Below are 22,217 nucleotides of genomic sequence, written 5' to 3' on the forward strand. Positions count from 1 at the left end.
GAAGGTGGCCCGCTATGGTAATACGGAGGTAATTATTTCCCCAACCGTCTCCGGCAGCTCGTGAGCCGTCGTCCCGATGCCGCTGACACCCGAGGCGTCGAGTCAGGATGCGGTCGTGTGTTTGGCCCCCGTGTCAGCGCCCGAGTGGAAGTTAATCTGGATGTTTGCAAACACGCGACTGTGCGTGATGTATATATCTATATTTATATGTGTAAATAAATAAAGAAGAAGAAGAAGCCGGGCAGGCAGAGCTGGAGGACAGCGCTGCTCAGTAGTCTGGCAACATGCGCTAAAGGTCGATAGTGTCGCGTGTGACCGATGAAACAGATTGACCCGCGGGGCCCCGGTACCTTGTCACCCTCCGCGGCCCCAGCATCTGTCTGCGATGCGTCACCCCGGGGCCCAACATGGCCGCTCAGGCTATTAACCTCCAGCGCGAGGACACGGCAGAGTTAAGACCCTCGCTGTCACAGATCCACTCCTCACCGGCCCGGCCAATCGCGTCCTTCGCCACTTGTTACCCTCTGGGTCCCGGGAGCCGCCAAGGCCCCCGGGGGCCGAGCGGGACGCCTCGGGCCGCCGCCGCCCGGCCGTACCTGCGCGGCTGCAGCGGAGACCGAGTGCGGGACCTTGAATCAAACAACTGTCACCGTTAACAACGTGTGTCGCCGTCTCCGAATGGGCCATAAAAAGCTAAATAAATGACGGCCATTACAGTGGAGATTGTGATTATGATAATGAGAATAATAAAGGCGATCATCATTACGATCGTGATGATAATGATGATACTGCGATGATGAATTGTAATGAATAAATCCCTACCCCATTTCCTAAATGGTGGGAAATGCATCACTCGGAGCGGGCCGAGGTCGTCGCCACGAAGCGCTCCGGCGGCGCCCGACTCCCTTTTGGCGCCTGGCCCTCGGTACGAGAGCGTGACTCCAAGAGACCTCGCAGTTTACATATTACTCAAGCAGCTTTTGTGCTCAATATCTGCCCCTCCTCTTCCTCGCCTCTGTCGTTCACTTCCTGTCTGTTGACATCTTTGAACCATAATCGTCTCCCTCCAAAGCTCAAGTCTGCCTCGTGTGTATTATCGGTGCAACTGCAAGTGTATCCATCTCTAGAGGCGGTTGCCAGATATACGGTCGGTAATTTACGGCCTTTACACAACAACAACAGACCTGGCAACCTCACTGTGACTCCAGGAAGTCTCTGCAGCCGACGGCTGGTTGTGTTTGTGTTCGTGTACAGATTATTAAACTACGAGATATCTCCACACTTTATATTTATATATATGAGAATGATGCAGATCTTTGTGATTTCAATCCCTGTAGAAATGTCGTATTTAATTCACATTAAACACAGAGAAGGCCGGTTAGTTTGTGCAGCAGTTAAATTGTGAAAAACGTCGACTGATGACCTATTTGACCAAACTGAGGCCTCTGCAGACTCAAAGACTTATAGATTCACAGACTTATAGACCAGACGAGAGGCGGGACTACCCTGCTGACCGATGAGGTTTCATTCACATAAATACATCAAGGAAAGAAAAAAAAACCTGGCTCCAAAAAACAAGGTCCATCTAAAACAGACAAGCCGGCAGCAGCTCAGGGAGATCCATCACGGGTGTCACGGAGAGAAACAAGCGGGATTTGTCATTGACATCAGACGCGTCATTTATATAGAAATGTCAGCGTCGCATTCGCATAATGACGGAAACAACAACGCCGAGGGCTCTGCTCCCCGTGTGCGAACGTCACCGATAATGTGTCTTTAGTCTAGACGTGTCGGGGGCTCGGCGGGGATCTGAACCCACGCCTTTCTGTCAGCGCCCCTCCATCTTCCACCCCCGTTGCTCTGGAGCTAAGTGCGAGAGATTAATAAGTGGATTTGTAATGCACAACCTCAGGTTTGACACAATAAGTCATCGGCTGTTTATCGCTTCGGCTTTCTCCCCGGATTAATAAATGGCAGACGCTGAGTGAGTTAGTTAGCTGCACCCTGTTAGCTGCACCCTGTTAGCTGCACCCTGTTAGCTGCACGCTGTTAGCTGCACTCTGTTAGCTGCACCCTGTTAGCTCCGCCCTGTTAGCTGCACGCTGTGAGCTGCACTCTGTTAGCTGCACCCTGTTAGCTGCACGCTGTTAGCTGCACGCTGCACCCTGCATCCTGCACCCTTCCCTTCTTCTTCCCTCTCGTACTTCAGGACCGGGAGGTACAGTATACGGTAGCGGCTAACGAGCAGCTTGTGTCTCTTCTTGTTTCCCTCCGGCAGACAGACGACGTGACGCAAACAGAGGCCTCTCAGCAGCTGCAGCTCCAGCACTCGGACTCTTCAGAGAAGCAGCAGCCCAAAAGGTTGCACGTCTCCAACATTCCCTTCCGCTTCCGGGACCCCGACCTAAGGCAAATGTTTGGGGTGAGTTAACCACGGAGGAACGATCCGGTCCATCAGGACTCAGGGGGTCTGGGGGCCTCGCTCGGTCCCTGTTGGGTTCTGTGATCTGAGAGCGGCGGGTTTATGTTGGAGGCACGACGCTGGAAGTTAATAAAATATTCAAGCTTTAGGGGATTGAACAGCTGGGCTCCATCACACACGGCTTTAGTGAGGGAGGCGGTTCTCTCTGAACCCTAGAACACGGACCTAGAACCCTAACGTCTTTAACCCTAGAACACTAACGTCTTTAACCCTAGAACACTAATGTCTTTAACCCTAGAACACTAACACCTTTAACCCTAGAACACTAACATCTTTAACCCTAGAACACTAACACCTTTAACCCTAGAACACTAATGTATTTAATACTAGAACACTAACATATTTAACCCTAGAACACTAACATCTTTAACCCTAGAACACTAACACCTTTAACCCTAGAACACTAATGTATTTAACACTAGAACACTAACATCTTTAACCCTAGAACACTAATGTATTTAACCCTAGAACACTAGCATCTTTAACCCTAGAACACTAACACCTTTAACCCTAGAACACTAATGTATTTAACACTAGAACACTAACATCTTTAACCCTAGAACACTAATGTATTTAACCCTAGAACACTAGCATATTTAACCCTAGAACACTAATGTATTTAACCCTAGAACACTAACATCTTTAACCCTAGAACACTAATGTATTTAACACTAGAACACTAACACCTTTAACCCTAGAACACTAATGTATTTAACACTAGAACACTAACGTCTTTAACCCTAGAACACTAATGTCTTTAACCCTAGAACACTAACATCTTTAACCCTAGAACACTAATGTCTTTAACCCTAGAACACTAACATCTTTAACCCTAGAACACTAATGTCTTTAACCCTAGAACACTAACATCTTTAACCCTAGAACACTAACGTCTTTAACCCTAGAACACTAACATCTTTAACCCTAGAACACTAACGTCTTTAACCCTAGAACACTAACATCTTTAACCCTAGAACACTAACGTCTTTAACCCTAGAACACTAACATATTTAACCCTAGAACACTAACGTCTTTAACCCTAGAACACTAATGTCTTTAACCCTAGAACACTAACACCTTTAACCCTAGAACACTAATGTCTTTAACCCTAGAACACTAATGTCTTTAACCCTAGAACACTAACACCTTTAACCCTAGAACACTAACGTCTTTAACCCTAGAACACTAACATCTTTAACCCTAGAACACTAACGTCTTTAACCCTAGAACACTAACGTCTTTAACCCTAGAACACTAACATATTTAACCCTAGAACACTAATGTCTTTAACCCTAGAACACTAACATCTTTAACCCTAGAACACTAACGTCTTTAACCCTAGAACACTAACACCTTTAACCCTAGAACACTAACGTCTTTAACCCTAGAACACTAATGTCTTTAACCCTAGAACACTAATGTCTTTAACCCTAGAACACTAATGTCTTTAACCCTAGAACACTAACACCTTTAACCCTAGAACACTAACATATTTAACCCTAGAACACTAATGTCTTTAACCCTAGAACACTAATGTCTTTAACCCTAGAACACTAACACCTTTAACCCTAGAACACTAACATATTTAACCCTAGAACACTAATGTCTTTAACCCTAGAACACTAATGTCTTTAACCCTAGAACACTAACACCTTTAACCCTAGAACACTAATGTATTTAACCCTAGAACACTAATGTCTTTAACCCTAGAACACTAACACCTTTAACCCTAGAACACTAACGTCTTTAACCCTAGAACACTAACATCTTTAACCCTAGAACACTAACGTCTTTAACCCTAGAACACTAACATATTTAACCCTAGAACACTAATGTCTTTAACCCTAGAACACTAACATCTTTAACCCTAGAACACTAACGTCTTTAACCCTAGAACACTAACACCTTTAACCCTAGAACACTAACGTCTTTAACCCTAGAACACTAACATATTTAACCCTAGAACACTAATGTCTTTAACCCTAGAACACTAATGTCTTTAACCCAAGAACACTAACACCTTTAACCCTAGAACACTAACATATTTAACCCTAGAACACTAACGTCTTTAACCCTAGAACACTAATGTCTTTAACCCTAGAACACTAACACCTTTAACCCTAGAACACTAACGTCTTTAACCCTAGAACACTAACATCTTTAACCCTAGAACACTAACGTCTTTAACCCTAGAACACTAACATATTTAACCCTAGAACACTAACGTCTTTAACCCTAGAACACTAATGTCTTTAACCCTAGAACACTAACACCTTTAACCCTAGAACACTAACATATTTAACCCTAGAACACTAACGTCTTTAACCCTAGAACACTAATGTCTTTAACCCTAGAACACTAACACCTTTAACCCTAGAACACTAACGTCTTTAACCCTAGAACACTAACATCTTTAACCCTAGAACACTAACGTCTTTAACCCTAGAACACTAACATATTTAACCCTAGAACACTAACGTCTTTAACCCTAGAACACTAATGTCTTTAACCCTAGAACACTAACACCTTTAACCCTAGAACACTAACATATTTAACCCTAGAACACTAACACCTTTAACCCTAGAACACTAACATATTTAACCCTAGAACACTAACACCTTTAACCCTAGAACACTAACATCTTTAATCCTAGAACACTAGCGTCTTTAACCCTAGAACACTAGCGTTTTTAACCCTAGAACACTAACATATTTAACCCTAGAATACTAACGTCTTTAACCCTAGAACACTAACATCTTAAACCCTAGAACACTAACATCTTTAACCCTAGAACACTAACATATTTAACCCTAGAACACTAATGTCTTTAACCCTAGAACACTAATGTATTTAACCCTAGAACACTAATGTCTTTAACCCTAGAACACTAATGTCTTTAACCCTAGAACACTAACATATTTAACCCTAGAACACTAACATATTTAACCCTAGAACACTAATGTCTTTAACCCTAGAACACTAACGTCTTTAACCCTAGAACACTAACGTCTTAAACCCTAGAACACTAACATCTTTAACCCTAGAACACTAACATATTTAACCCTAGAACACTAATGTCTTTAACCCTAGAACACTAATGTATTTAACCCTAGAACACTAATGTATTTAACCCTAGAACACTAACGTCTTTAACCCTAGAACACTAACACCTTTAACCCTAGAACACTAACATCTTTAACCCTAGAACACTAACATATTTAACCCTAGAACACTAACATCTTTAACCCTAGAACACTAACATATTTAACCCTAGAACACTAACATCTTTAACCCTAGAACACTAACATATTTAACCCTAGAACACTAACATATTTAACCCTAGAACACTAATGTCTTTAACCCTAGAACACTAATGTATTTAACCCTAGAACACTAATGTATTTAACCCTAGAACACTAACGTCTTTAACCCTAGAACACTAATGTATTTAACCCTAGAACACTAACATATTTAACCCTAGAACACTAATGTCTTTAACCCTAGAACACTAGTGTATTTAACCCTAGAACACTAACATATTTAACCCTAGAACACTAATGTCTTTAACCCTAGAACACTAATGTATTTAACCCTAGAACACTAATGTCTTTAACCCTAGAACACTAATGTATTTAACCCTAGAACACTAATGTATTTAACCCTAGAACACTAATGTCTTTAACCCTAGAACACTAATGTATTTAACCCTAGAACACTAATGTCTTTAACCCTAGAACACTAACGTCTTTAACCCTAGAACACTAATGTCTTTAACCCTAGAACACTACCATCTTTAACCCTAGAACACTAATGTCTTTAACCCTAGAACACTAACATATTTAACCCTAGAACACTAATGTCTTTAACCCTAGAACACTAATGTCTTTAACCCTAGAACACTAATGTATTTAACCCTAGAACACTAATGTATTTAACCCTAGAACACTAATGTCTTTAACCCTAGAACACTAATGTATTTAACCCTAGAACACTAATGTATTTAACCCTAGAACACTAACGTCTTTAACCCTAGAACACTAACGTCTTTAACCCTAGAACATTAATGTCTTTAACCCTAGAACACTAACATCTTTAACCCTAGAACACTACCATCTTTAACCCTAGAACACTAACATCTTTAACCCTAGAACACTAACCAAATTTTCACCCGATTTTGAGCCTTTTTTCAGGGTCCCCGCATGATACCTGCTAAAATAAAAACTTGCCTTGTATTGTTGTATTTTAATATATTTTGATAATAAGTGTTTTCATCAGGTACATTGTATCGGGTGAAATATACCCGACGTTAGTGATAGTGTGTTTATTTTTAACGTTAGTGTTCTAGAGCTACTCAGCGTCTCCTGACGACTACATTTTCAGACGTCTCACGAGACGGACGGCCCCATCGGTCAGTCGGCCGACGGGTGAAAGTCTCAGCTGCACTGACACCAGAAGGGAGCCGGTGAGGTATGCAGCTCAGCTCGGGGATCGTTTGGCCGTCCGTCTTGGTGATTTAAAACCCGTTGGATCCACTTGGATGTCGCCGCGCGTCCCCAGATGTCAGCAAATGAACTCGGTGGGAACGATGTCATTAACAAGTGGCACAAAACTAAAATAAACTTCTCATTTAGTCTATCTCCTCCAGAAGATGTCTGGAATCCCGACTGAAGCAGTTCCTGTTGAGAGGTTACGCAATCAGATCACATATCAGCGCACCAGAAGCCCTCGACAGAAATCCTCTCTCTCTCTCTCCCTGTCTCTCGCCCAATTAATGAGGCAATGAATAGTTCAGCGGCTCACCCCTTGTGTCTCACAAAAGCCTCAATAAGAATTGAACCATACATCCCCGATTCAATAACCATAATGGATCTGAACGGAGACGATTGCCAAAAATGTACTTTAAATGTTGCGCGCTAATTGGACCATTAGAACCCGGAGGCGTTAATTCTCGTCGTTATGAAGACAACATCCAGCTGATGATATTAATTACTCGAGAGCCCTGGCTGTGGCTTTTTATAAATTGCAGACAACATGGCTGCCTCCTCCCTCTGATCGTTGCCTGTATTGTTCCAGCGCCGGTGCGGGTCGCGTTGAATCCAAATGGCCTCAGTAATTAGCTCGGAGGCTTTGTGCTCCCGGCCCGCCGCAGATATACGATACAAAATTGATCGCGGCCCACCCAGTCGCCCTCAATCACCCAAACCCACCCGCGTGTTGCCCCTCCCCCGACTCCCTCCCTTCTCGGTTGGCACAGAGGAGGATTGATTGTCTCGGGGTGGAACTTGGCAAAAAGGTTTCTGGTCCGACCCCCCTGACACGGCCCCCCCACAACGGGCCTTTTGTGTGAGCGGCGTGTGCAGAAGCCTCATCCCATCCAGCTCTAATGGCTTCTGGAGCGCCACCGGCTCAATACGCCATTACCGCCGCGCATGAGTGAAACCCGCAGAGGGGGAGGGAGGGGGGGAGAGAGAGTGGTGGAGCTGCTGCTCCGTCTGGAGGGTGAAACCCTCTCTGGTGGCTCCCTGAACAAGCACAGGAAGGCCCTGAGATGCGCCTTAAAAAAAGGGTGTGAGCCTCCTAACGAGGCGCTGAATAAAGGGCTCGTTAGGACCACAGCGGACCTTAATCAGTAATTAGAAGCCCGGGATCTCGGAGAGCCGGCGAGTGCAGCGGGACGAGAACACTCGGGCGCGCTCGGCCCACGCTGCGCCGCTCGAGGGTGCCCTCGTTTGTGTGACCGCGTTCTTCAGCGGCGCTTCACTCGGCGCATGTAAGAGCTCTCACAGCATACCCCCGGAGCAATCAGGACCCTCACACACACACACACACACACACACACACACACACACACACACACACACACACCACCCTCCTCCATCCTGCTGTCACGACCGTCTGAAGACACGGGGCTGCCGGAGCGTAATTATAGGTTTCTTAAGAGCTTAGAGACGTTCAAGCAAATCAAAGGTGGGGGTTTGGGGAGGCGGTGGCCTCGATATTATTTGTTGCTTCCACACGGAGAGGCTCACGGCGTATTTGCGGTTTCACTTAGGAAAGAGAAGGCACACGAGGCCGCATCAAAGGGCCGCTCCGCTGTGTTCCGTCTCCTTTGCAGAGAATCACGCTATGCCGTTTGTTTTGTTCGGATGCGTTCCGGCCAGGCGCTCGGTCTCCGGATCATTTCTGCATACGTTTGATATTCCTCTGTAAAGTGTCTGAAGCGGTTTACTCAATAACAATAATGCCGTGGACGCCATATGGAAATAGAAATGAAGCCTGGAATGGTTGAGGAAGAACAAATTCAAAGAGAGAGATTTGCAAAAAAAAGATGCTCAGCTGTAATGTAGAAAGGAAAGTATGGGATAAAATATGCAAAGGGAGGTACTTTCTCTTGCGTCTTCCTTATTGATTTTGAATTGTTTGATCCGTGTGTAGCTGCAGCCTCTTAGATGACGTCAGTGCCTCCTCTTCCTCCCTCTGGAGGCTCCTCCCATCGGAGCTACTGTTTATCGGTGCTGCTGATGCAGCTGTTTCTGTGTGTGCGTGTGTGTGTGTGTGTGTGTGTGTGTGTGTGTGTGTGTGTGTGTGTGTGTGAGTGGGTGGGCGGGGACAGAAGTGCGTGAGATCGCTGGTGAGCAGCGAGCGGTCCCCAGCGCCGTGTGGAAATCCACCAAGACGACTTCCTCTGAAACTAATTAATCGACGCCACGAGCCCATTACGCCCGGTTAAAACAATTAGCATCTGCACATGGCGTTGGGGGGGAAGCGTTGTCGTCTCAGGCGAGGAGAACGGGGCGCATCACGCTGGGATATAAATGCCCGCTTCCCCCATTGGAACCAATGGAGCCGAGCGCCATACAAGGCAGATGTGTTCGGGGATCTATGGAATCCTCTGCGGAGAGGATGCATAGGGGAGGAGGAACTCTGAGGCCGACAGCAGCCTTTAAATAACTCAGCTCTGTTGTCCTCTTCGAGTGGGAGGGGCCGCGTCCACGTAACCCCTCACCTCCTCAAGCCCACTTCCACTCACTCCAGCCAGGTAATAGCCGGCTCCTCCTCACCCCGATTAGCGGCTCAGTCAAACGATCCATCCGTCCCCATCGAGCGTCGGCCACATGGAAGGCCCATTTCTTCCCCGTCGCGCCGAAATGAAGGCGACGCGGACCGCTTGACAGGGTAATTACTTTTAATGAAATAATACGGCCATTGTAGACAGAAATTAAAAGTCTCTCTCACTCCACTCATTAGAGGAACTTACAGTTTACTTTCATTCCTCTGTTTTCTAATGATCCGAAGGAAGGCACGCCTTTTTAAATCAGATTTTTTTTTTTTAAGAAAAAGGGCGGCTGGAGCGTGTTGAGGCCCGGGGGCCGGCCCTCAGGTCCTGTTGGCGGCGAGAGCTCAGACAAAGAGCGGAGGAGAGGATGAAGGAGAAGGAAAAGAAAAGGATGGAAAAGGTGTATCCTATCCGCTAGGGGGGGAATCACCAGAGGTCTCACGATGCGATATTATCACGATACTTAAGTCACGATACGATATTATCACGATATTTAATTCACGATACGATATTATCACGATACTTAAGTCACAATAAGATATTATCACGATACTTAAGTCACAATAAGATATTATCACACTACTTAAGTCACGATACGATATTATCACGATATTTAATTCACGATACGATATTATCACGATATTTAATTCATGGTACGATATTTAATTAACGATACAATATTATCACGATATTTAATTCATGGTACGATATTTAATTAACGATACAATATTATCACGATATTTAATTCATGGTACGATATTATCACGATATTTAATTCATGGTACGATATTATCACGATATTTAATTCACAATACAATATTATCACGATACGATGTTATCACGGTATTTAAGTCACGATACTATATTATTACAATATTTAAGTCACACTGCGATATTATCACGGTACTTAAGTCACAATACTATCACGATACTGCGATATATTGAGTATTGCGATTTATTACCTTTTTTCAACCGCAGATTGTCCCCAAAGGAAAACGTTGTCAACATATTTGATCAAATAAGATAAAGTATTCCGTTCATCGTTTTATTGCAGCAAAATCCCGACTCCAGGAAGTGGGTTTTCCCTAGGTGATCGCCGAGGTGGGTTGCACGTCTCCTGACAACTTCAACATATATATAACTATATATATTGTTGTATTATTTGTGTCAAAACAAGCGAGCAAACCAACATCAGAGACGCCGGTGTGTAATCAAAGATCCTCTGTTGCTGCGGACTCTTGATCTCATTTCACATCACATAGATAGAAATACAGAAACGCATTAAAGCGGCGATACGACTCGTCTCTTCTCTTTTTTCCTCTTCAAGCTTTGCCAGCCAGCTTCCAGAACTATTTGCCGAGCTAACAAATGCAAATTGACCACCATTTCCTCAGAAAAGTAACATTTCCATATCGCCTTAATGTTTTTTTTCTCCAGTCGTCCTGCTCATGAATTCACAGCTCTCTAACTCCCCTCTTCTCTTCTTCTCTCCTTCTCTTCTTCTCTCCTCTCTGCAGCAATTTGGAAAGATTTTAGATGTGGAGATTATCTTTAATGAGCGAGGATCCAAGGTAAGTGAACTAGAACACCAGCTGCTTCATTACCATGTACTTCTTTTGTTTCCTAATGACGGCATTAGCGCGGTGTGTACATTGGCTGAGAGTAGTGGTCCCTCAGCCGGGTCCTGGAGAGCTGCATCCAGCTCCTCCTCTTCCTCCTCTTCCTCCCTCCCTCCCCGTTGTTTTTGTTGTTGCGTCTCTAACCCGAGTTGTGAATCATTAGCCCTGTCAATCAATTCATTATTGAGCTGTTTCACAATTCACTTAATCCACCAGCAGGCTGCAGGTCCTGAAGCTTATGGAATTGAAACTGCTTGTTTAGGGAGCGATGTGTGGAGGTCGGTCCTCCATTATTCAGCTTTTCTCCTCTTTTTTAACGCTATTTCAGGAGAAGAATAACGTTCGGCTGTTTTTGCAATTGAATGCATTGTTTAGCCGAAATACATTTGATAGCTAATCCTAATGTCACTTCACATGTTCAAGCTTCAGACAGACAGGACATCCTGCGTCCTCCGTCTGGAAGCTTCCACACATCGAACGACCGCTCTTTAACCGATTTAATTTGTAAAGTTTTTTAAAGCAGCCGGTTAAAGGACGAGTCCACGAAAAGAGCAAAGTCACGATGTGTTAGCAGCACGTCCTCACTGGGGCCGTCAGCAGGAGGGACTTTGGTTCCTCTTGTGATGTCGGCCTTTAGAATCGGGTGAACTTTGGTTATTTTAACTACATGGTGCCGTGGTTAGGGACTATTTTCAGTGGCGGATGAATCCACATTCGGTGACTGCAGGATGGTGTTAGTCAAAGTAAACTACAGGTCTTTTCATGGGATTTGTTGACATTGATAACAATATAATAAGAAATAAAAAATCTCTTTATATATATATATATATATATATATATATATATATATATATATATATATATATATATATAGGTAGCCCTATTTTGTAAGGTGAATTGTACAGAAAATCTAAAGATTGTAGCTCTTAAACTCTATTTCCCGGCGCCTCATGGCTTCGGTGTGTCCCGGAGCTCCAACAAGCCACCAGAAAGATCTCGCCCTCGCCGCCGTATCCGTCTGCTAGCCGCCCACCGTGGACAGGTGAGCCCGCGGTGGCGTGAGCGGCCGAGTGCTCCTCGCCCAGCTGTTCCTTTAATAGAGTGTACTAAGCTCCACGGCCTCCCATTCATAAAGCAGACAGGGTCCCCGGCTGGGTGTTGAGGCATGAATACTATTGATTCCCATTCATACCTGGGAGTAGTTTGGGCTCCTCGTATAAAGGCGTGCGGGGAGCCCGACAAGATTGAGCACCGGATAAACCTGCCTCCTCCGCCGTAACAAGCATTTATTGTTTGTGCCCTACAAAGCCATTACCCATGATGCCCCTCTCTGCCGCGCTCCCGCACCCTGTGCGCTGTATAATGAACCCACCAGGCCATTAATAAACAATCTATTTTCTATGAAGCTTTGGCAATTTGCATTCAATATGTTTGTCTCCTTTGAAAAATGGGGGCTTTGCTCTCCCCTCTTGTAAGCTAATTATTTGTGCATGATAAAAAAATAAATATAAAAAAGATAGAGGAGAGAGAGGAGGAGGAACACAATCGGGTGAATGTCCAAAGGATTAATTTTGTCCTCAATTCCCTTTTTTTGAATTTATTTCTTTATCTCTTATTCCCCGAGGACAGGTCCGCTGTTATTTATGCTCGGAGATCCTGTGTATGCATACGAGATCACGCCGCTCGCCATCTCTCACATGTATTACATCCTCCAGCAATTATCCTCCCCCTACACTCTATACATCTCTACGTATATATATATAGAAACCAAAGCAAGGGGACTTGTTTGGCCGGCATATCTTAATGCTGCCGCTGTAGAGCTCAGGTCCAGGATCCCAGTCCACATAACTCAAGGAAGTGACAACAACCCGCCCACAGGGGAGCGAGGGAGTCAGAGAGCGGGGGAGGGGAACGGGGGTTGGGTTTATTCTGGTCAGGGTTTTAAAGTCAATGCACTCTTCTTCATCACAGAGGTGTGGTGTGTGTTGCAGCGACACCATTCACGTTCAAATCAATCCAGTTTATTTTGTATAGCCCAAAATCACAAATACAAATTTGGACCTCACATCGGATCAGGAACAACTCCCCCAAATAAAGATAGTAAAAACCCTTTCACAGGGAAAAAAGGGAAGAACCCTTCAGGAGAGCAACAGAGGAGGATCCCTCTCCCGGATGGACAGAAGCAATAGATGTCATGTGACCAGAGTTACAGCACATTACATGAATATGATCATATCATATAGTGAGTAGTATACGCATGGAACACGATCCAGATAAACAGGATCCATGAAGCAGAAGGGGAGAGAGGACGGGCATCAGCAGGTCCTCCTGTATCAATGAGACAGATCAATGTGTAATTTTGCCTCCATACAATTAAAAATAAATAAAAAGTCCATCTTATTAGAGCGGTGAATTAGAAATAGCACAGAGATCAAGCTCCTCCCCCGGAGAACTCACCTCCTGCCGCCTCCGGCCTCGTCTTCAAAGCGGAGCCGGGGCCGGAGTTGTGTTCAGATAATTACCGACCATCACGCCGGCGAACGCTGTGTTCTGCCGCTCACCGTGGCCTCGGCGCGCTGCGGTTTAATTGGGTAAAGCGGGCCGGTGTGCCGGTGTTGTTGTGCGAGGTCATGTGACCGTTCTCCTCTCCTCCTCCGATCTGTTTGTGTTTCCTGACGCCTCACTAACTGCCTCTAATTAATCTGGCTGCTTACAACTCTGCTGCCGCTCACCTACTCCTGTCTTCTCTCCTCCCTTCCCTTTCTTTTCCCTCTGTGTGTGTGTGTGTGTTTTGTTTGTGTGTGTGTGTGTGTGTGTGTGTGTGTGTGTGTGTGTGTGTGTGTGTGTGTGTGTCATTCCCTTCTCCTTCTTCTCTACTGGCGGCTAACGCGGCGCTCTCAGGGCTTCGGGTTTGTAACTTTTGAAACGAGCACAGATGCCGATCGTGCGCGGGAGAAACTAAACGGTACAATCGTAGAGGGACGCAAAATAGAGGTGCTTTAATTTTTCCCCTTTACCCGTTTTCTTCTTCTTCTACTTCCTGCCTGCCGCCTCCCAGAACTTAACTTGAAACCCATGCATTGGCATGCGGATGCTCTGCTCTGCGTGTGTGTGTGTGTGTGTGTGTGTGTGTGTGGACGTCTGCATCCCTGGATGTGCGTGTGCGTGGATGCATGCATGCATAATGGTGCGTGTAACTCCTCCTCAGGAGGAAGCGGGATCCATACGTGGACACGCCATGTTGTCCATCATCACCTGACAGTGCAGAGCGAACGCATGCCGCCATCCTCTGGGTCCGCTGTCACGTCTGAGACGAGCTGCATTCCTCCGTCACCATCGTTTAGTGTTGCCTGCTCTAATTCTGCTCTTGTTTACAACCTCATCAGGTCAATAGAAGACCTGACTGTGTTTTTATTTTGGAATCCATTGGTTTATTCGACCAATTACTGAATGCATTTGGAGGATGTTTTTATTTTTATTCATACCTGTGGGTAATTGGTGCATGCCTCCTCCCCACCACCTCCCCTTATTTACAGTAATTTAATAATCTGTAAGAACATTTAAATAATGAATAAATTCATGAAAGGGTGAACCAAACTCAATCCCACCAAAGTGCTACATGCATTTGCATAATCATGTATTTATTTATCTGTTCTGTCCCGGTTTGCTGCCTGCTCCCCTCCCCTCCCGGATGTCTGGATAGTTACTTATTACACGTGAGGGTCGGCGATAACGCGCTGCTTGTTTTTGTTTGTCGCTTTGAACAGGTGAACAATGCAACAGCACGAGTGATGACAAACAAAAAAGTGGCCAACCCTTACACGAACGGTGAGTGACCCGACAGCGCCGAGAAAAACTAAAACACAGTTTCTTCTTACGCTCATGGAAAACCTGGAGAAGTCATGCAATTTTAAAATGGTTATTTCCAGGCCCGGAAAAGTCCTTGAAAAAAATAAAATCCCCAAAGTTTAGAAAAAGTCATGTAAATGTGTTATATTCATGTGTTATGATGTTCATTTACGCTGAGTTTGAAATAATTAATAATAATGCTTTTAAAAGAAAGACTCAAAATATAAAACAACGTTTTACAAAGCGCTCTACAGAGGAGCAAAGTACAGTTATACATAACTTAAATACATGTAAACAAAAAAAGGACCATACCATAAAGGCAATGAATACGTCAAAATCAAACAAGTAAAAAAAGAGCAATAAATATGAATAAATAATAAATAAATAGACATGTTGTTAACCCTTCAGGGTCTTTGGCCTTTTTCTCCATTGTACATAATTTCTTAAATTAACCTTTTAAAGGCACTTGCATATGAGATACATACCCATCAACCAATCAAACTATTGTCTCATTCATTTGAGTCATTTGAGGTTTACTGTATGCTTTGTGTTCTCATTGTTAGTTTAAATACTACATTTACTCACTTTTTACTGTTTACACCCAGATTTCACTAAATGTTTGTAATGGACATTTGGTTTAAAGTCCTGGAAATGCACTGGTCAACATGTGTATGAAGCCTGTAAAATAAAAGCGTTTTCTTTCTGATCGTAAACTGATCTTCTTCTTGCTCTGCAGGCTGGAAGCTGAATCCAGTGGTGGGAGCTGTCTATGGTCCTGAACTCTATGCCGGTAAGACACCTCCAGCGTCTGCCGTTTGAATTTTGAGTGTTTTTCCACACGCCGTACCTGAGGCCGCTATCAGCCGCAGCCAATCCCGATCTGACCCCCGCGAATTCCCACAATCGGAGCTCATCCTGAACCTGCTGAACATGAAATTCCCCTCAAATCAAAGTGAATCCAGAGAGCGGCGCCCAGATAAGCAGTGGATGATCCGAGCCTCTCTGAGTGGCTGAGCGGCGCCCGAGCCCATTCATTGTTTGCCGGTGTGCAACCGTAGAGCTGGAACAAGAAAAAAAAATGATTTCAAGAGCAAGCGCCCCTGCAACGGTTATCAGATCGTGGAGGCTGCTGCCGCGGATGGATTTGCCAAGTGCGGCAGATTGACTTTTACAGAGCTAACCGAATAAGGGAGATTGAGCGAGCGATATTGTTGGCACCTACCCCGTCGAAGGCCGCCGTTCCTTCTGGTCTCCGTAATGGAGGAACGAGATGAGCTCAGTGGGGTTTTCCCTATCTCTCCCTCTGCCTCGACATGCCAGCTTTATTGCTGTATGTTATATGAACCCTTTGCATTTTAATGAGGGGGAAATGGTACTATTTCATTTGGAAGAAGTGCTGAGCACATCGCGCCACTTTAACGGCTTTCCTTTCTGCTCATTAGACTAAAATCTGTTCATTCCCCGGACAGCTTTACGGCGAACCTCTAAATAACTGTCCATGACAGAAAGCAGTCATCTATCATTTTTATTTCATCCCCCAACCCCTCACCCTCTCCTCCTCCTCCTCCTCCTCCTCTTCCTCCTCCCGACCTCCTCCCCCACAACGCTCTCGTGGCTTTCGACATCTTCCCCCTCGTAATTATACACACACATAAACATACACACATGCCTCTGAAAGGTGCATTCGCATGTTCAAACATGTGCATTACGCCACGTTCAGGTGGAATTCTCACTGTATTAAATAGAAAACAACCCTATTGTTAGATCTTTCCTCTAAAATGTCCAGAAACTAAAGGGTGTATCTCTGCAACCACTAGGGCTGTTTTAATAATGTTGGTGTTATAATAAAAGGTACACATGTGAGATTTAGTTCAGAAGTGTAAATATCAGTCTATATGTTACTGGTTAAGAGTAAATGAAGATGACACACAGAAAAAATGAAAAGGTTTCAGGTCCACCTATAAAGAAATCACTTTCAGGATGATTATTTCTTTGAAATGATGCAGCTGTAAGGTCCAACTCTAACCCAAATCATAGCTCAATATGTGAACATTCTCTAACCCAAATCATAACTCAATATGTGAACATTCTCTAACCCAAATCATAGCTCAATATGTGAACATTCTCTAACCCAAATCATAACACAATATGTGAACATTCACTAACCCAAATCATAGCTCAATATGTGAACATTCTCTCTGCAAAGGTTGACTTTGATAAAGTGAAGCAGAACAAAGTTAGAGAGGGTTTAGAACAGAGAACATTCAGGAGTGGACTCCAACATTTGCATTGGGGCACATCTGTGACATTTGAATTGAATGTACCAAACCATATATTTCTCTTGTATATTACTTATAGTGTTCAATACATCCAAATACAGCAGTTTTGGGCTTTTTTTCATTAAACAAGCTATGAGTTACAGTTTTATATAACAATCGCTCATTAAGTGAGTAAAGGATCCGTTCCCTGACCTAAATGCACACATGAGACCATCGCTGCCCTGTTTTCTCACGCTGAGACCAAAGCATCCCAGCATACAGGAATAGATAACCTATGTAGAACACAGGCGCTAATGCACGGCCCCTCTCTCAGCCGCACTTCCTCCATTCTACACTCACACACACTCACGCACACACACTTCCCAAATCATCTCATAAATCAGAGGGAGTGTGGTCCACCACTCCAGGCAGTGGAAGCGGGAGGGGTTGGGTGATTTATTGGCTGCTAATTTTTCAAGTCGTCTTGACATGGCACTGGAGTTTGCCAAGCCTAAACGACAACATATGCTTGCCAGCTGGGAAGATGAGAAACATAAATAAGAAATACATTTTTTGAAACAAAACCGCCCTAATGAGCAACGGGGAAAAAAAGGACGTTTTAGCTTTAAAAAAAAAAAAAAAAAAAAAAAAGATGATGACGACGTTCCTCGACGCCGGAGGAAGAAAAAAACACAAGAGTCAAGTTTGTGGGATTCAGGTCGGAATCCAAAATCATCATAGCTACAGTTAATACACTTTTGGTGGGAGTAAAATGGGATATAAAGGCGATTAATCACTGTTTATCAGTCCTCATTTCTGTGCGGGAGATCAGTGAAATTGGGAGCCATAAATCCCGGCTAGGTGACAGCGCACTTCGTCTCCATTCGTCCTGGCGCTACAGGTTTATTGTCCTCAAAACCCATTCAGGAGAATGACGGATGAGAGCCGCATGCCGGCTCCCCGCTCTTAACCTCTTCCAGGGTAGATCGTCCTCTGTTGCCACCCAACACCCAGAGGAAGGCGGGGCGATCGGGCTCCAAGTCAAACGGAGCGATTGGCCCTAAAACACGGCAGTGGCACAAATCATGGCGCGTGGCAGCCGGTCGGCATCCAGTACCTGAGCTCACCTTTGTCCTCTTTTACTCCGCTGGTCTGGTTCACAGGAAAACTTTTTGTAGAGCAAACCCCAGAGTCTGGCCTCGTGTGCATATATATAAATATATATATAAATATGTATAGGTCTATTCTAATACAACAACGGCCATCTGACTGGCTCTGCCCTGATCCAATTTATTTCCTTAATGGCACTTGTCTGTTTATACGGTTTATAATGATGTGTACAGCGAGTGGGTGTGTGGCTAAATACAAATGTGAGTGAGGACAGGAGTGTTCTGTTGTGCACGTATGCTTTAATGTGTGCTTATATATTGTTATAGATATGCACATCGTTACACGTGTACAAGCACAGATGTGGATCTGTACGATAATCTGAAAAAAAGATAATTTTACAACAATTTGCAAACTTGTTCCCGGATTGTTCCCCTCGTTGCTGGGTTTTCAGCACCATGGACAGCTGCCACATAGAAACCCCCTCATGCTCTCGGAGAGACTTTCCTCTGTTGATCATTCCGGAGCTTTTCTTTCACTGCTTCAGGTGGAGTTTTCCAGAGCGCTGGTGAAAAGCTAGCAGCTGTATAAATGACGGAAAAGAAAGGCTAATTGCCGTCTTAATATATGTCGACAGATCCTTTCATTGTTGGAGTGTACGTTAGGGGGGTAATTAAGCTCCAGACTCTTGATTAGATTAAGCTGTTTTGGGTCCCCAGTGCGTGGATTAAGTGCTCACTGCCCGATGTTTTTGAGCAGGAAGTATTAGAGAGATCAACCTCGTGGAAAATCTGATCTTTCTTTATGGGATCCGGTTATGACCCCATCACGGGCCCTAGCTGGATTACCTCGGGTCCAACCGGCTCTGCGGGTATTGAGCTCCTCTCGAGTTGACACATATGACATATGAGGTGCGGCGTGACCCCGCCGCCCTCCAGCGCATAACTCATATTTTCTCCACCCCCCCTTCCGGAAAAAGGTGTTTGACTTTGGCGGCTAGACCGGGTTTGTGCTCTCACACGCCGGAGCTGTTGTTGCTTTTCACTGGGCTCACCAAGGTGTGACAGTGCCTTTGATTTATGGGTTATTATTGAAGCAGTGTAGCCTATCGCCAACTCATTATAAGTTTACATTCACATACATCACTGCATGCATATTGCATACAAATTTCCCCCAAAAAAGAAAAGAAAGAGGCAAATGGACTCTCTGGGGCCCAGAAATAGTACCGATTTGTTCAGAGGAAACTATTAAAGAGGATTGTTTCTGCCCTTTAGCAACTGCACTCAGATGTCCACTGCTCAAAAAAAAGAGACTAATTTAAATGTCAAGGTCAGCGTTATAAATCACCCGGGGGAAAGTCCATCGGCACGCTGCCGGAAAACAGAATGCCGCGCGCCCGGCGGGCTGCGGGGGCGTTACCTGTGTGGGCGTTACCTGTGTGGGCGTTGCCTGTGTGGGCGTTACCTGTGTGGGCGTTACCTGTGTGGGCATTACCTGTGTGGGCGTTACCTGTGTTGGCGTTACCTGTGTGGGCGTTACCTGTGTGGGCGTTGCCTGTGTGGGCGTTGCCTGTGTGGGCGTTACCTGTGTGGGCGTTGCCTGTGTGGGCGTTGCCTGTGTGGGCGTTACCTGTGTGGGCGTTACCTGTGTGGGCATTACCTGTGTGGGCGTTACCTGTGTTGGCGTTACCTGTGTGGGCGTTACCTGTGTGGGCGTTACCTGTGTGGGTGTTGCCTGTGTGGGCGTTACCTGTGTGGGCGTTGCCTGTGTGGGCGTTGCCTGTGTGGGCGTTACCTGTGTGGGCGTTGCCTGTGTGGGCGTTACCTGGCCAACGCCAAATGAGACGCAGAGTTTGAATATGTGTGCGGACCCACTAATGGAGCGTGATGTAATTATTAATGGCGGAGGACATTAAACCTGGCGCTCTGTGTTTTTAAAAGCACCACTAATCTGTCTCCTTGTCAGTTGTATGGAGGCGGGCGTCGTTCATTAGGAAGATCGCCGGCCGCGTCCACCGCGGGTCTGATGCTGCACTCGGGTCTGATGCTGCACTCGGGTCTGATGCTGCACACGGGTCTGATGCTGCACTCGGGTCTGATGCTGCACTCGGGTCTGATGCTGCACTCGGGTCTGATGCTGCACTCGGGTCTGATGCTGCACACGGGTCTGATGCTGCACTCGGGTCTGATGCTGCACTCGGGTCTGATGCTGCACACGGGTCTGATGCTGCACTCGGGTCTGATGCTGCACTCGGGTCTGATGCTGCACTCGGGTCTGATGCTGCACTCGGGTCTGATGCTGCACACGGGTCTGATGCTGCACTCGGGTCTCACACGCCGGAAAATAATTTGTGTCATTTGAGGTTTACTGTATGCTTTGTGTTCTCATTGTTAGTTTGAATACTACATTTACTCACTTTTGACTGTTTACACCCAGACTTCACTAAATGTTTGTAATGGACATTTGGTTTAAAGTCATGAAGTGCATTGGTCAGAATGTGTATGAACCCTGTTTATATCTTTTGCAACTTTTAAAAACAAAGTTTTACAAAGTGCTCTACAGAGGAGCAAAGTACAGTTATACATAACTTAAATACCATTAAACAAAAAAGGACCATACCATAAAGGAAATGAATACATCAAAAACAAACAAATGAATAAATAAACAAACAAAAACAGGGGAACAAAATAATTGCATAAAAGATCATAAACAAACATAAAAGGATGACATCACTTAAAAGCAATTCTATAAAAATAGTTTTTTAAGAAGTGACTTAAATATACATGATGTTAACTCTCTGGGGACTGTGGTCATTTTCTCCATTTTACATAATTTCTTAAATTCACCTTTTAAGGCTCTTGCATAAAAGATACACATTCATGTGTTACATCAACATTTGCAGAACAATCTCAGCTCTCTATATAACGAGGCACCATTGTCATAGGACACAAGTGTAAAGAGAAAATATGACTAAAGCTGAACAATTGAAGCTCGATCTTTGAAATTCTTCATATCTCTTGTGAAAACATAACTTTACTCATTTGGATCTGTGTTGGTGATGGGAATTGTTTTACCAAAGGTCTTAGGTTCACAAAAGCAGTGGAATATATTAATAAAATGGTAGATACATGTACATAAATGTCTAAAAGTGTTTTCTGTCACTACTTTCATCAAAATGAGAGAAGGACTGAGATAACATGAGACTGAGGAATGACTTCACACTACAGACCAAGCTGCATGAGAGGTGTGCACATGACAAATTAACATTACAACAGTTTTAGTTTTTCAAACAAAATATTTACTTTTTATTTGAGTCAAAATATGTACTATAGAAAAACAAACCCAAAAAACATGTCGTGGAAATGAATGAAGAATAATAAGGCGAGAGGAGGGTGATGGGGAGGCGTTTCTGGGGGACGGATAACGGGGAGGACTGTGATGTTTGTGTGTGTGTGTGTGTGGGGGGGGGGGGGGGGTATTTTGATTGCTGCAAAAGAGAAGTTAATCACGTCTGGAGACGTGTGTGTTTGTATGCACCTCCACAGCTGTAATCAGACGGCCGCCGGACTGATTGAAGGTTAAGTAGAAAGTGAGGATCGCTCCTCCCGTCCTCTAATCTGCGTCCGCGGACATCTTTCCCCCGCACCGTCACACCTAACCCTCGCTACACCCGCCCCGAAGCCTTTTCCCTCTCCTCATCCCCCGGTGGCCGTCAGCAGAGGACGCATGCAGCTGTGTGATTGGCTAAAGACGGTCCCAGATGGGTTTGGAGACGGGGTCACGCTGAGGTTCGGGCCTCGGCCGTCCGGCCCATCTGCTCCGTCTTCCCTCGGGGGGGAGTTCGG

The 22,217-nt window shown here is 44.8% G+C and overlaps 1 protein-coding gene across 2 annotated transcripts in view; it reads left to right on the top strand.

Moving 5' to 3' along the window:
• Positions 1 to 22,217, top strand: part of LOC306749767 (RNA binding protein fox-1 homolog 3-like) — a gene marked incomplete at both ends in the record, with an annotated part of 92,706 nt that overhangs the window by 54,976 nt on the left and 15,513 nt on the right. Inside the window, 5 exons of one of the 2 annotated variants that reach the window (XM_079233094.1) lie at positions 2,283 to 2,422; positions 11,057 to 11,110; positions 14,060 to 14,152; positions 14,926 to 14,986; positions 15,744 to 15,797. In XM_079233094.1, coding sequence (XP_079089220.1) covers positions 2,283 to 2,422; positions 11,057 to 11,110; positions 14,060 to 14,152; positions 14,926 to 14,986; positions 15,744 to 15,797 — 402 coding nt within the window. Of the gene's footprint in view, positions 1 to 2,278; positions 2,423 to 11,056; positions 11,111 to 14,059; positions 14,153 to 14,925; positions 14,987 to 15,743; positions 15,798 to 22,217 lie in introns of both variants that reach the window. The other variant, XM_079233093.1, reaches the window with a different exon arrangement.

Source organism: Taurulus bubalis, assembly GCF_910589615.1.
Source record: "Taurulus bubalis genome assembly, chromosome: 17".
In the NCBI taxonomy this organism is placed as follows: Eukaryota; Metazoa; Chordata; class Actinopteri; order Perciformes; family Cottidae; genus Taurulus; species Taurulus bubalis.